At 38.0% G+C, this 16,697-nt stretch overlaps 1 protein-coding gene across 4 annotated transcripts in view; it reads right to left on the reverse strand.

Annotated features, from left to right (window-relative positions):
- Positions 1-237: 237 nt before the first annotated feature.
- Positions 238-16,697, reverse strand: part of elavl2 (ELAV like neuron-specific RNA binding protein 2) — a 36,052-nt gene continuing 19,592 nt past the window's right edge. The window contains exons 3-8 of one of the 4 annotated variants that reach the window (XM_055214780.2): positions 10,407-10,644; positions 7,052-7,155; positions 4,796-4,949; positions 3,443-3,668; positions 3,326-3,364; positions 238-1,738 (exon numbers count right to left, since the gene is read on the reverse strand). In XM_055214780.2, the coding sequence (XP_055070755.2) occupies positions 1,411-1,738; positions 3,326-3,364; positions 3,443-3,668; positions 4,796-4,949; positions 7,052-7,155; positions 10,407-10,644 (1,089 nt within the window). In that variant the 3' untranslated portion in view covers positions 238-1,410. Of the gene's footprint in view, positions 1,742-3,325; positions 3,365-3,442; positions 3,669-4,795; positions 4,950-7,051; positions 7,156-10,406; positions 10,648-16,697 lie in introns of all 4 variants that reach the window. The other 3 variants (XM_055214614.2, XM_055214696.2, XM_055214540.2) reach the window with 3 other exon arrangements.

The following is a 16,697-nucleotide window of genomic DNA, read 5'->3' on the forward strand; positions in this document are numbered from 1 at the left end:
TAGCCATGCATCTATTTAAGTTTAGTTCAATCAGGATGAAAAACCTGGCACTTTTAGAAAAATCTTATTTGTTTTTACACTCAAAATGGTAACAGCAGTTTCAACATAAAAACTTGCAGCCTTATGCTGCATTCATATCTAGGAGATGTAACGTGTACAAACTCCTCTTAACAGTAACAAGTAAGGTATAAAAAGCCTAAGCTATAACTTCAACAATACAACAAGTCCAAAATAAAATGTGTTTTACCCTTAACACATTTATTGATGTACTGAACAAGAAAAAAATACAAATGACTCCAAACACAAAAGAACATGTACATCTCGTCTCATTTAAATACTTAACATAAAGATACTGTACATCCAAAATTAAGAAAGAAATCATACTGTACACGTTCAAATCAAGATTCATTCACACACATTATATGCAGTCATACTGCAGACGTTAGCAGCTCACGGGCAGAGCCAGGAACGCCAGGAATGCTTTCCGACTCTGCCTCACGGAGATCACAGCTCATTCACCAGTTTTTTAACCTCAATCATTAAACCAAAAGAAATTTGAAACTATTAACCCAACAAATTTTTTTGAGCATTTCAAAGATGGTGCAAATGGATATCATGAATCAAAAGTGTTCACAATATTCAATTCCACAGCATTCAAGATCACACAAGAAAGTATGATCACCAAGACACATCAACTCCTAACCTACAAATAAACCCCAAGCTTTTAAATCCAAATCAAAACAGCAAAAACACGTGGCACAGCTTTTAACCATAAAAATATATGGTGTCTGAAATCAAAGGAAACTAAAGTGTCCACATTTCTCTTAATAGAAGAAAACAAAACAAAATCTTATTTACAATAATTATAACAATGCCACTACAAAACCACTGAACAGAATGAAATCTTTAAAAAAAAAATAAACCAAAATCAACACTGAACATAAAGTAATACTTCCTCAAGTGAGTTTTGTAATATCGAAACATCAAAAAGGTTTTTGCTCTTTGGCAAGTTATCACTTTATAGAATTTTTTTCCCCATTTATTATTTGTACATTAAACAAGCAATTCACAAACTCAAACTAAATTAGCAACCAAAGTAGCTTAAATTTCAAAGATTTCCTATTTTAAATGAACTTGAAAGCAACCGAAAATGAAATACAATAAAATAAAAAGCCAACTGAAAAGCACACACTCATACACACGCGCACACACACACACACACACACACACACACACACACACACACACACACACACACACACACACACACAAACAAACAAACAAACAAACAAACAAATGCACGCACCACACCCACCGTTCAAACGGATGATGTTTAAAATAAAACTTAAATTTTAGAAAAACAATCAAAAACGAAACATTAAATGATTATTTGCTGCCACGTTCAGTTCTTCAGGCCTTGTGTGTTTTGTTAGTTTTGAAAGAGACCTGTAAAACTCGGTCACCGAGTCGATACCCATTTAAACTGGCGATCGCTACGGCTGCCTCGTCATAATTAGTCATGGTGACGAAGCCGAAGCCTTTGCATTTGTTCGTGTTGAAGTCTCGTATGACCTTTACATTGGTCACGGCGCCGAACGGACCGAACATCTGCCAGAGGACACTCTCGTCCGCATCAGGCGCCAGATTATACACGAAAATGCACCACCCTGCACCGGCGTGAGCCGGGAGATTGATGCCCGCCAGGCTTGTGACCCCGTCAATGTTCACTGGTGAAAATCTACTGCCGAAATAAAACAAAATGAGAGTTGTCATCATCAGAAGCCACCGTGATATGAACTATAAAACACCAAACTGTTGTCGGCAGAACAAAAGCCGTCATTCGTTAGTTTATTTTTCCACAAATCTATTGAACATGAAAGCTATTAATGTTACATTATGTGATTTTGCAGTCTTGTGTCAGAAAATACACAAAAAAGTTCCTTTGAAGGCACACAAAGAACCAAACCTCACCACATCTCATGCTTTCATCAACTGCATAAGAGAGATAATGTGGAGCTAAGATTTATTCTGTCCAAATCACAGAGCAGATTTCAGACCTGATTTAATATCAAAGTTGAAAATATGCAAAAGTGCAAAAAATTACTTCAATTAAAAATATCTAAAAATCTTAAATTAAGATTAATTTTGCTCATCAAAAAAGCATCACATTTTTAGAAACAAATATCAAATTTAACTAACTATGTGCTTAAAACAAGCCAAGAAATCTGCCAATAGGCTAAGATTTTTTTTTTACTTTTTTCTTTTAACATTAAAATTAAATAATAAAATTTTCTCACCCCATTGGCAGATAGTTTTTGCTTGTTTTAAGCACAAATTGACTTCTTTTTTTAAATACCTTACAAAAAACACTACATCTTAAATGTCCTAAAATAACTAAGGCCTAGTTCTGGATTAATCGAAACCCTGCCTGGGAAACCATCCAAAGTCTCATAACGCTGTGTGTTCAGCACAAACTGGCCTACAATATTATGTGAGCAACATGTATGTACATGTTTGTATTCTTGAGAGAAAAATGTTACACGTGGTTTCTGAAAAAGCAAAACCCATACTAAACATGTTTAATGTACAAGTTCGTTCTTTCTTCTTTTATTCAGACAAGTTAATCCAGACACAGGTTGGGGGAAGGATAATTTGGCATCTCCAATTTGCCTAACTTGCCTGTTTTTGGCCTGTGGGAGGAAACCGGAGTACCCGGAGTAAACCCACGCTGACACATGCAAACTCCACACAGAAAGGTCACCTGACCTAACAGTGTTTGTGTGTTTATTTACAGATACGGTTACTTCGTCACGTTGCATTATTTGAAAGCAGCACAAAGTAATGTCTGGTGTCTGGAGAGGCGTGCGACTGCACGTGTAATGAACTTGCAGTGTGATGACAGACGTGTGTCAACAAGGTTTTAGATTTCCCATTTGCTGATGCGATTTAAAGTCACATCATTTATAAAAAAAGCACAAAGCGTGTCAAATCTAGATGAGTTTCTGGGTGAAGTTTGACAGTTGTCAGCGGGATGAGGTAAAAGATCACTGAAGATAACACATCTGTCATGTTTATAAAGAGATCCGTCAGTCACATATGTGTATATTCAAGATATAGCCCCCAATAAACCTATATGACTTAATCTGTCCTGAACATACAGAAAGCTGCTGACGAGATCTTTATCTTTGTTAATGTAAACTTTTTTGTGATAACTGGTGTCTCGTTCAGCTGTTGGAGAGGTTTTATTGAAATGGTTATAGAGTACGATTGCTTCATATCTTTAAGAAGTGAAGTGTTGCGAGTGCTTTAATGGGCAACAACATACCTCTTGACTCCATACGCCATGTTGAGCAAATTGTCCAGCCTGAAACACACGTCACATTCTCAAAATGACATTAAAGTCAAGTGAAGTCAACGTGAGCGCAGCGAGAGCGTGTCGTACCTGAATCTCTGGGCCTGCTGCGCCAGCGGTCCTGGGTATCGTCTGCTGGGTGACTGGTACAGGTGAGATAGTAACGCCTGGCTGCTCTTCTGACTGGGGTTGTTGGCAAACTTTACCGTGATCGGCTCTGTAGCACCCGGTGGCTTCTGCCCGTTTAAACCTTTAATGGCCTCCTCAGCTTCAACACGCCGATCAAAACGGATGAACCCAACACCTCTGGACACACCTTAACATGTTAACATGAGGAAAGACATCATATGCATAATAAACTCAACACAATTCCTTAACACTCTTTAAAGTTATGCAGTGAGATCATATAATGCAAGCAACTTTAATAAGACCACTAAACAAACATTTGCTAGCCCCCCCCCAAAGTTCAATCAAAATCTCACACTTAAAATGTCTGGATCTCGTGGTGTTAACTGCAATTAGGGTTGCAAAAAAAAAAAAAGTTTTGTTTCGCTCATTCTGCTGTGGGCAGCAAACATCCCTGCCATGTCTGCAGCTTGCAAAATCAGGGTACCAAAATATACTACTGCTCTTGCCAGATGGACGATCTTGAATATAGCGAAATAAATTCCTTCTTTGATTCACATTGTTAACACTGCTATAAATACATCTACGAAAATATCATCATTTTTCCAGGGGTTTAGTTTCATGTGAAAATAGCATTAAAACCAACAGAAGATGATTCAAGATTTTTATTGTCATGTGTATCTAGGCACAATGAAATTATTTTAAACTAACAAGAAAATTAAATTACTATGATATTCCTAATGATTATTTATTTTTAATAAAAGAAAAATTAAAGTAAACATGGTGAATTATACATGATCACATCAGTGTCTATGTGCGGCATATAGGTTTATATATAATGCATGAATATATTTTGAAAAATAAAACGTAAACAAGGATCAGATAAATGTTTCTTAACAAACATGTTTGCTCATATGCACGGTTTCTTTTTCCATCGGTGGGTGTTCGTCACAACACCAAGCAGTGCTTAGGTTACTTTGCAATGGCAGACGCTCTGGAACGCATAAGCGCTTGGAAAAGGAGCTGTCACATTTTGTCTTGCGTGTGGTTTTAGACGCAAAATGTGAACAGCCCCATCCAGTACGGTAACAAGGTAAATCATAAAGACATGCTCGATGAAGAATTACGTATATTGCAAGACAAAAATAGGAAATATGCCCTCAAATATCTTCAAATATCTTCAGGTTCCACAGATTAAATTTGCATTTGTGATTGAAAGAGAAGCCCTGGATTGTGTTTTAACTTATTAATAAAACGTTTTGCATTCAGAAGGAGCTGGTGTGGTACGTTCAGGGTCTGAAGCAAGTCTCATCTCACCTGTGACTTGGTCGAGAAGAATTCTGGATGTGATGATGCGTCCATACTGAGAGAAAAGCTGCTCCAGTTCTTTCTGGGTCATGGTTTTTGGCAGACCGCTCACATACAGGTTAGCATCACGGATGGACGCAGAGCTCGGTCGAGCGTACGACACCTGAACACACAACACACTCATTATAATCTGCTGTGTGATGCAGTACAGATAGTTCTGGTCAACAGTATTTCATCCTAAAACATGCTGGATATGAAAATAGCCATAGGCGATATATACTTAACATTTTCTCACGAAAAGCATCTGTATTTGACATAACATTGCTGTGTCTCAAAACTCTAAATTGCTGCCTTCTGCGGCAGCATTCCAAGGCATGAAGGCATCAAGTCATGTACGAATCCAATGTTAGGTTTTTACTTCCTGTCTCCTGAGATACCTCCATCGTCCTGTCCCACGAGTCCGTACCGTACGTATGTGTGCAAGTCACTGCCTAACTCTGCTTTTACACCGTCACCGGCGAGAGCGTCAATACAAGCTCTGGCTGCCCAGCCAACAACGCTATAGAAAAGGTGTAGTGGACGCTCTGACCCTCTATAATGCATTCTCTGAACTCCTCAAGCGCAGGTTTCCGCCTTCCGATTGGTTGCCGGTGAACCGCGTCATAGCTCATTACCATAAAGTTGAGCTGATTTCAACTCTCCTCGACCCTCACACCGTACATGACGCGCCGCTGCTCGACAGACCTCGCCGCCAGCTCTCATTGAAAACGAATGACTTCCGGACAATTTGACGCTCTCTTGCCGGTGTGAAAGCACAGTAAGTTTTCAGACGCAGCCCATATCAATGACTATATAAATATAGTACAATTTGCCACTGTTTTTGTCCACAAGTGATAGCTGGATTTACACTTGAGGGTCTCAGAAACACAAACTTCATAAGAAAATCATTGTCAAATACGCTCTTAAAGTATACCATATTAATTAAAATGACATAACCTTAAAAAACACCAGCCCTTACAGAAATTCAAGAGCTGCAGATATAAGTTTCTTCTGTAAATGCAGATAATATGTTTAATAGTACAGCTGTGCTGAAAAATACCACACAATAATAATTACATAATAAATCAAATAGTTTGAAATGTAAACACAGATTCTGTACTTATTCATACTCTCATTGTGCAAACACTGACACAAATAGTGCAAACCTTAACAAATAATTTATCATCATAACAGGTGTGAACACACATGCTGAATATGAAATATTTTAAGACTTCACAGAAGGAGGGCTGCACTTGACTCATTATTATTTCCTTTTCTTTTTAACACCATGTCAGCTTCTATGGATACGTTTATGTCAAAAGCCGGGTTTAATTATATAAAATAAAAAGCTCCAAAAAGCATCTAACCATCCATCGCAAGCTGATCCACAGTTATTAAATGTCTTCAAAAGTAAAGCGATGGGTTTTTGTAAAGAAAGTATTTAAGTTTCAAACTTTAAAGGTGCAGTGTGTAAATTTTAGCGGCATCTAGCGGTGAGGTTAGGCATTGCAACCAACGGCTCAGCTCACTGCCCACCCACCCCTCGCTTTTGAAACGCATAGAGAAGCTACGGTAGCTGCCACAGGAAAAACATGACATCGTCGGAGACAAAATGTTTGTCCGTTAAGGGCTTCTGTAGAAACGTGGTGGCACAAAATGGCGACTTCAACGTAAGGGGACCCTCTCTGTGTATGTAGCTAAAAACATCTCATTCTAAGGTAATAAAAACATAATTCATTATAAAAAGGTCTTTATACATCCACGATAATGTGGTTTTGTATATTATATTGCATTTCTGTTAAAAGATCCTTCTAAAAATTACACACTGCACCTTTAAGTAAGGAATAATTGACGACAGGCCATTGAATTATAAGAAAATAATGCACACCCAAGGTGCAATGCGGCACAACGCAAAGCAGAGTGCTGTTACACGACGGGTGTGCATTATTTTCAAATATTTCAAAGGATCGGAGTCAATTATTCCTCTTATACCACGATTACCACAAACATTGCTCTGATGCCTATTTTAAGACATTTGACAAGTTAGGTGTGCGATTATCAGAAATAAATGCATACCCACGGAACATTTCTTAGCCAATCAGAATACAGCATTCAACAGACCCGTGGTATAAATAAATGATAGTCACTGGCTTTTGGTGACGTTGTTGAGCTTAAAAATGAGACACTATCCAAAAAGAGCCATGGGGCAGGCAGTATTGCTCTAACCTTGATGGTCTTGGTCTGCAACCTCAGTCCATTTAAAGTGTTGATGGCTTTCTCTGCATCTTTGGGCTCCACATAGTTGACAAACCCATAGCCCAGACTCTGACCTGAAGAAACAAAACCACACACACTTAATAACAACACGTAATAAAGCTTTACAAAAGCACCAGTGCACTCCAGAGCATTACTACATTAAAGATAGAGCAAATCACTCAGGCGTTTCATTCAAGTTTTGATCACAAGAACCCCAACCAACAGTTAACTTATGTATTAAAGGATTAGTCCCTTTTCTTAAAGAAAAAAAAAATACAAATACATCATGTCATCCAACATGTTGATGTCTTTCTTTGTTCAGTCATGAAAAAATTGTTTTGTGAGGAAAACATTCCAGGTTTTAATGCAGTTTAAAATTGCAGTTTCAAAGGACTCTAAATGATCTCAAATGAGGCATAAGGGTCTTATCTAGCGAAACAATTGTCATTTTTTCAGGAAAAATAAAAATATGAAATTTTAAACTTCTTGCTTCTCCATGTTGCATACTTGTGGGGGCGACTCATGCAGAGCGTGTGTTTCATGCTTGTGTTGCATCAAACCATATCGATATGAACTGTACTGGCTTATTCCGCATCGCGTCGGGAACCCATGTTGATATATTTCCCAAATCTGATACCGCCCAGCCCTACAAGTACAATCCTATGTAATGTGAATACTGTTGTGGTGGTTGTACTGATCACCTCATCAGATTTCACTGCACACAAAAACAACAGGTTAAAAATGGTTACATTTAATAGTCATGTTTGTGGTCTTTTAAATGTTGAAAATCTGATGAGATTTAAAAAATAGATTGGTGTGGCCCAGCATTAACCATACACTCCTTCTCTGTAAACTGCTAGAGAGCCACGTTACTAAACGCAACCTGAAGATGTGAGAAATAACTGACGACAGGCCGTTGAAATAACATAAAATAATGCACAGCCAAGGTGCTAATGCGGTCCACGTCAAAGCGAATGAGCATTAAATTTAGAACATCAGTCAATTATTACACTTACACCACACTGTAAGACATTCCTGTTTTAGTTTAAGCCATTTAACAGATTTTGTCCCTAAAACAATACACCCATGGTGTTTTTTTAATGCAGAATGTAAACTAACATGTATTTTATCATTTTCATGCTGTCTTTTCCTTATATTTCTAGTCTATTACTTCTCTTAAATGTATTTTCTAAAAGTAAGTTTACTACATAGCTGCATTCGCATCTTTCATTGTAGTTTTAATATTGTGTTCAAGTTCATGCTCATGTTTAACGTTAGGTGACAGACCCCTGCTGCGGAGTCATGATGAACTGCACCCCAGTGATTAACACAACACCTGACCCAACATCAGCATCAATTTAATTCCAGACCCGGCCTGTTTGACAAAGACTGCAACCCACCCGCACCTCAAATCGTGCATTAAGACCAGCGATCTTCAGACACAGGGCCATTAAAAAACTCGGCTCTGCTATTCCTTCTGAAAACAGATGAATAATGTAGGTTTCCTTCCAAACAGATTAATGTAGACTATTGAAGTCTTGCAGTCCCGTGTAAGTCCTGTTCAGTATTTAGCCTAACTTAGCGTATTGATAGCTGAGTGGTCAGCAGTGCGCTGCGCTTCTATTTAGTTAGCCTGTCACGATAGATACCTTTCATAAGTCGGTTAATTACCCCAGAAATAATGGCGATAGGGTTATGTTTTTAAGACCATTTTATGTCACTGATTAGATATGACAGTACATCCTTTCTAAAGCACAACTTAGATTTTTTAAAATATTTAAGGTGGAGAAATATGAAATGTTAATATGACATTGCAATGTAAGAAAATAATATTCTATAATAATAATCTAATTTAAAACAAATACTATAAAATATGCATTTCAATTTTAAACAGCTAAGAGTTATTGTTCAGTATAAATCTCAGCTTCACACGGTTTATTGATTTAGACGATCTGTGAGTATTCGCCATTACGTGCAGTCACGTTTATAATAGCTACACCTCAGATCTAAACACTGGATGTTATGGTTAAGTTTCAGATGACTTTTAATTTCTAATTTGTATCGTTTTTGAACAGAGTAGCCAGCCTGGCTCGTTTATGTTAATTTCCTCTCCTTACGTCGTCTCGTTCACGTCGGAAATGCAGTTTGTAGTTTGAAACCAATTCCAGTCGGATTAATTCTTTTCAAACTGTATGTTTTCACCAGAAAAACATGAAATTTCAGCTCGAATAATGCTCTCTTCATCTGTCTCTGTTTTACTAAAAGTTTTTACTAAAACTGCAAATGTTATACTTTTATTTGCTACCAATTCGTTTGGTCAATCTGTTAATTATAAGTGAAACATATTTGTGCAGGCTTTTATATTTTAGTTGAAAGGAGTAAGAAACTTAAAGGTGACATAGAATGATGGAACGGGGTATTTATCCTTGTTCTGTGATGTGACATGTAGACAAATATTTTTTTGTTTGGGTCTGTAATGCCTTAGAAGCTTCCTAAAAACCTCTCTCAGATAACTCTATTAGGGAGGGGGATTTTAAACAAGTGGTTTTGCACCTATTTGGCTCCCCCTACTGGCTTAACTTGCAATCTCATTACTGATTGACTGACTTTGCTGCCACTCAAAAAATGTAGCCAATTATTTTAAAGTGGATGGGCAGTTAGATGCCTGTGATGTCATAAGCATCAGTTTTTCAGATTGGGCTGTTTTATGGCTGACATTTCTAAAAGAAAATTTCTATGAGACTGAGATGTTAAGCATTTGTATGTTCGTGAATGCGGGTAGACTACCATTATTCAACAAAGACAAGGTAAAAATGGTTTTTCATTCTCTGTCCCCTTTAATGGTTGTGCAGGCAAGATGCCTTTTGTAGTTTTGTATTATTCAACTATTCATGAGCTGTGTAAGGGTCAATCACAATGGTGTGCCTTAATATTTTTTCACTTTCACAAACAGATATTTTTAGTCACATGGTCGCATAGCATTTGCTATGGTAATGACACAACTGCAGCACCAAAGCTTGACATCTTTTACGAATTGAAGGTCATCAAATTGCAGTTCGTGAGATTGACCATATTTAGTAATAACCGATGGAGTCACAGAATATGATATTCAGCTGATACCAATCTGCAGCCAATCGTTTGGAGCATCACTAGTTAAAATACGAGTAACATTAAAGCACGCTTTTAAAGCAACTTTCCTGAGCTCAATGAGATATTAATGTTTAAAAGGTAAAAGTATTCAATTACTAATAAATCAGCACATTATAGTCTTTAGGTGTCCAGTTACCATGTGTCTTTTTTAAAGGTCTAGTTCCAGCGAGCGTACCTGTGATTTTGTCTCTCACAAGTTTGCAAGACTCAATTTCTCCGATGCTGCCGAACAAACTCTTCAGCTCCTCCTGCGACATGTTTTGAGGGAGGTAGTTGACGATCAGGTTGGTTTTACTGTCCTCGGTGCTGTCGGGTGTCTCTGTGGGTGACGAGCAGTTATTAGAGACGCTGTTGGGGTCATTGCTGGTACAGCTGGGCCCATTGGACAGCTGCGTCTCCATGGCAGCAATCACCTGCTACACGAAAACACAGAAGAGTGACAGTGAAATATAGAGGGTATGCACGTGACATCACCTTCGGCGAAAATGACTGCGTTACGCCCACTGAGTGGCAAAAGACAGAGCAGCAGAATGAGTGTACTGTGTGAAATCAGCAAAAACACGGTGAAAACGCTTCTAAATGGGAAAAAGCTGTTGTGTGATAGACTGCACTAACAGATCAACAAGAATTCAGAGCTATCGTTTTACAGACTGACAAAAACACTGAAAGGAGAAGTAAATTGATCGTTCATGCCAAGGTCCACAGGTGCGTTGATAAGTTCACTATCAAGCAGAGGTTTTACTTTCTACTAATAATAATACGTTTTATTTATATAGTGCCTTTCCAGAGCTCAAGGACGCTTTACATCAAAACAATTAACAAGATGATAATGATAAGGGACACTGAAGTACAGGGTGGCATATAGAGACAGAGACAAGCCCAAAAATACAAAACAGAAATTAAGAGACATAACATAACATTCAGGGAGATATTGGAATAAATACAGCGTAATCAAATCAGTAGGAATAGCATTCAGAAAACAGGTGGGTTTTGAGTAATGATTTAAATTCAGTTATATTATTTATACAGCAGAGAGAGCGGGGAAGAGAATTCCAAAGTTTGGGTGCAATAGTAGAGAAAGATCTGCACCCCATTGAAGAAAGGCGATACCGAGGGATAACAAGAAGATACTTTCTACTTAAAAGGCATTTTTTTTCAAGTATTTGTATTTTATCCGTGTTTTTCTTTGGAAAACATACATTTTAAAATATATTATCAAGCATATTATCACTTAATTTTTACTCATTACATTTCATAAAATAATACGTTTTTGTTTTACATTTAATATTTACGTACATTAACATATTTTTTACTCAAGTAAAAGTACACAGTTTTAATGTAATTAGGTATAAATAAATTTTAATATGCAATATTAAAGAATACACAGTATGATTCTATGCTTTAGAAAGTGGAGTAACATTTTTCCCAATACAAACATCCTAATAAAGCACAGATGCTTGGAAAAGTGTTGCCTACCTCTGCTATCAAGTCCAACTAAATTCAATTTAAGCTGATAATAGTCAGTTTTACTTGCATTTTCGCAGCAGCCGCTATGAAAACCTAGCCTGGCTCCACCCTCCTACGCGCTTCTGCTTAATTTTCATTTTGCTTCAGTACTACGTCTGGGACTGCTGTGTAGAGTTTCGTTTTCTCTGGCAAAAATCTGCAGGTCCAATCAGCGAACAGAGGGGGGTGGCTAAGAACGATGATGTTGAGGTCGGTGCGCGAGACTGAGTTGTAGTTCAGTAATGGCTGCGGGAAAAGATGCGAGCAATGCTATTAGTTCCGTTGTGGCAACGCTGCTGAATATCCAAAATTTACATCCGGAGCAAGAACAAGCTTTGCTAAGTTTTGTTGGTGGCCATGACGTTATGGCCCGTCAAAATCAATCAATCAAATCAACTTTGGTGTGGATTTATTACAAATACAGCCACTCTGAGACACTGACACACCTTTACTTTCAAGCTCGTTGTATATACACCGATGTCACAGCTGTTGGATTAGTATTCAAAGGCTGCATGTACTCGTAAGTCTTTAGGGTTTTTCACACTACACTTAACCCTGGGTTATCTTCTTTCAAAACCCTGCTTTTAACCCTAGTTTAAGGAACATTTCACACTTGTAATTTTGAAGCAGGTTAGCACCGCTTTGGCAGGACTGACCCCACATTGTGGTGCCAGAAGGGTTAGAATGTCATGACTTGATGCTTAGCAACAGACAGCCAATCAGACACTGAAGTGCACATACCTCATATCACCATATGTGTACTAAAAACACCTGAATTAGTGTAATAATGACATCCCAGGAGACTTAAAACAGCCAAGAAAGATTTACTTTTCTACCTGTTCTGTCAATGAAGTGCGAGACAAGCGGTTATTTAAAGTGGCAGCGAGCTATTTTTAATTCAGTCAGTTCGACGGTTTTTATTAAATCATGACTGTTGACTTGTTGAAATACCCAAATGAAAATGGATATTCCACAGTTAAGAAATGCACAGTGTGAAACCTCTTTTTATGAATACCCAACGTTATCTCCTAACCCCTGGTTGAGTATGAACGGTGTGAAACAGATAACCCAGGATTCTGTAAACCTGGGGTTAAAATAATCCAGGGTTAACTTTTTCCAGTGTGAAAAGCCCTTTCAGCTCTGCCCACCATATGCCTTTGGTGTTCTGTCTTTTATAAATCTGGTTCTAACTAAACTCAAATTTCTATAAACTTCAGATTCTGAAATTTGAATTAAAGTCACCGATATGAAAATGGCAGTCGAAGTTGTGGGCATAGCACAGGGTTGCTTAATTAGTTTTCACCACGAAACAAATTCTGCCAACAATACAAAGCCAAGGGCCACTGACCACAATGTTTGCTCTGCTATTCTTCTGCTAGAGTTCACTTGTTATGTGATGATAGTAGTACTGGGCGATAATACGATAACGATAATTTTACCGCTATAAAATTTCCCCATAAAATGATAATGACCGTTCGATTAGTGATCGATAATATTTACGCACTGTGTGTAATATTGCGCAAGCACTTCCGAATGCGGCACACGCTCTTGGTTTACAATCAGAGTGTCAGTTAGACTTGAAGGAGTGGAGTAAGATGAGGTAAGTTATTCATTTATTAGTAGAGCCCTATGATTTCTGCGATGTGGGTAACGTGGATGAAATCACGGAATCCAAATGCACGTAAACATTTTCCTTTTGTGTAATGTTGGACGCGCAAACAGGGTTCGTAAAAGCCCAGAACACAGCAGACAAAATAGGTACAGTGTACTGTTACTTTCTTTCAGTGTCCGCCTGCATGCGCACACGTCCGCACTGCTTTAAAAGAATATTTACAGGACATTCCCAAATTCAGGAAACTGAGGAAAAACAGCAGATCCACCACAGCAGTGAATATACTGTATGAGTGCACATTCCCACAGCAACGTGACACTCTTGACATCCATTTATCAGCGTGTATAGCTGAACTAAGTTTTCTTTCTTGTTTAAGTGAACATAAACCGCTGGATGTTACTCAGTATATTGAAATTAAAGCAGTCTGTCTTAAAGTGACAGTAGCCTACAGCTTTCTGTGTCAGAAATGTGTTGATTTCATAACAAATATATTTACATTTAATACAGATGCCTGAACATTAAAACAAGATTTTAGTATTTGTATTTGTCATGTTCTGAATAAAAAGTAATAAAAAAAAAACATGATTGACTGTCTGTTTTTTACTATTTTCATTCAGTAGCAAAAATCTGCCTTTAAATTTGAAAGGAATAAAGATTTGTTATTTATCATGATAGTTATCGATATCGACTGATATGGAAAACATTTTCTTGATAATTGTTTGCGTCATATCGCCCAGCCCTAGATGATAGAAATGACTGACAAGACATTGGACGAAACTGGGTGCAACATATCCAGAGATTGAGCTGACAGTATCCGAATGAAAAGTGAAACATAAAAAGCGAGCACGCATTGAAAACGCAATTTCAATACCCAATGCAATCTTTTGTGTGCGCCTGTGCGGAACATAATACGTGCGTTTTAGGGCTGGGATAAACGATTATTTTTTAAACGATTAATCTAGCGATTATTTTTTCGATGCATCGATTAATCTAACGATTCATTTTATCAGTCCGATTCGACTTCGATTCGATTCTCGATTATCTCCCCATTAATTAACTAATAGCAATTTAAACATGTTGATTTACATATCTGAATGTAAACATTTCAATATATGTTCATTGCTCTTAAAATTTCAAAATAAAAAGAGACTATACAAGTGCAAAATACTGCATTCTTAGTCAGAGGTAGCATTCAATAAAGCGTTTGCAGTGCATACAGTTTAGTAACCATATAAAAATCTCAAGTTCAAATTACTTTATTTTACATGCATTTATGAGCAAAACCTCTTCAATGTGCCTTTTGATGGTCAGTGTAACTTTTATAACTTGATTTGTTTAATCCACATTGTTTTCCTGCTGTTCTAAGAAGCACATATATTATTAAATCTCTTTCTCTTAAGTTTGTTAAGATAGACTAGGACTCATTTACTGCTGTACAGAGAGTGAATGAAAGCGCAGTCATCTGGCAACAGTGACATATTTCATTGCTTTCTGTTAAATTGCTCAAAGTCATGACTGTTTAAAACACACTTCACATTCATGATTTTAAGGTAAAATGACACTTTTTCGCGTCAATCCACGAGCATTTAAACCATAAACAAAGCACTTTCACTTTAATTGAGCATGAGCAGCGCAGCAGAACCGACGCAGAAACAATTTTAACGTTAACTTCCGGTTGGGTGAACGCTGGCGCGTCTGGCTGCCGCTACTCTCCGGTGCTTTTATTACTTTTAAATATTTATATTTATTTTATTGAACTTAAGCGCAATCGGCTGACACGATGTGGATTTACCATTCTCTCTTGCCTGTCACTATTGTCTGGATTGTTTTAACGGCATTTTTTCATTCGACGACCTCGCTGTTTCTGTATACAGCGACTGAACTTCACCGGTTGCGGTGCTACTCTGCTAAGCCTCCGCCTGCACTCTACCCCCACCAGGATATTGTTTATCGTCCACGTCCAAAATACGTTCATCGCGGGTCTCGCCGGGGTTTTAGGTATGATGACTCGAAGGATATAAGATCATTTTGGACCTCGACTCCCCGAACAACAAGGAAAACTTATCGGACTACTGAGCAGAGCGCGCTAACCAGCGTAACGATATGCAGATCGACCAGCCGCTCGTTTAGTGGAAATAAGCTCAAAGTCGGACTTCTTAACATCCGTTCACTTACCAACAAGGGTCTTCTCATCAGTGATGTCATCGACAACAGTACAGACAACAGATTTTTTCTGCTTAGTTGAGACCTGGCAGCAAGAAAATGACTTCCTAGAGCTGAATCACACATGTCCTCCTGGGTTTGTTTACATTTCCCAACCTCGTGTCTCTGGACGCGGGGGAGGTCTTGCGATACTTCACAACTCAATCTATAAAACGTCTCTGCTGTCTGTACAAACATATGCTTCCTTTGAATCGGTTGCTTTATCCATAAGTGGTCCAACACCCACAGTTTTAGCAGTTATTTATCGGCCACCAAAATACTGCAATACTTTTATGACTGATCTATGTACATTCGTAACTCATCTGTGTACCCTGTCACCCAATCTTATTCTCTTGGGCGATTTTACTGTAACATTCATGTGGATAATACCAGTAACCCACTCACAAGGGATTTTAATTCTAGTTTAGACAGTTTTGGTCTTCACCAATATGTAAACTTTCCAACTCACTGTAAAGGCCACACTTTGGACCTTATCTGCTGTTCAGGTGTAACACCTCAGGACTGTACTGCAGATGAAATACCCATATCTGATCATAAATTGCTTTCTTTTAATGTAAATGTTGCACTTTCTAAGTCCAAACAACAACGCCTGATGTCATTTCGGAATATAAAACAGATTGATCCTTCAGTTCTGTCTGCTGCAATTACCGACTTAACACCCACTGACCACATTACATCTCTGGAGAATTTGGTCTCTTTTTATAATTCTGAACTACAGCAGCTTCTTGACAATCTTGCACCTCTTAAAAATCGTACTGTATCATTCACTCATTCAGCGCCCTGGTACACTCCTGAACTTCGCCAGCTCAAAACCAAAGGCCGGCGTTTGGAACGCCTCTATAAACGAACTGGACTTATGGAACATAAAGAGCTGTATAGCGAACATGTTCATCTTTACAAGGATGCTCTTTATGCTGCTAAAAATGTTTTCTACTCACATTTAATTGAGTCGAGAGATGGTAACACTAAAGCACTGTATTCAACTGTAAATCGTATTCTGAAACCTCCTGATGCACTTCCTGCGCACCTGTACTGCACTGCTCAATGTGATAAATTTATGTATTTTTTCAATGACAAAATAACAGCTATCCACAAACAATTGGATTCTTTGCCTACCCTTTATTG

The sequence above is a fragment of the Misgurnus anguillicaudatus genome, chromosome 21 (genome assembly GCF_027580225.2).
Source record: "Misgurnus anguillicaudatus chromosome 21, ASM2758022v2, whole genome shotgun sequence".
In the NCBI taxonomy this organism is placed as follows: domain Eukaryota; kingdom Metazoa; phylum Chordata; class Actinopteri; order Cypriniformes; family Cobitidae; genus Misgurnus; species Misgurnus anguillicaudatus.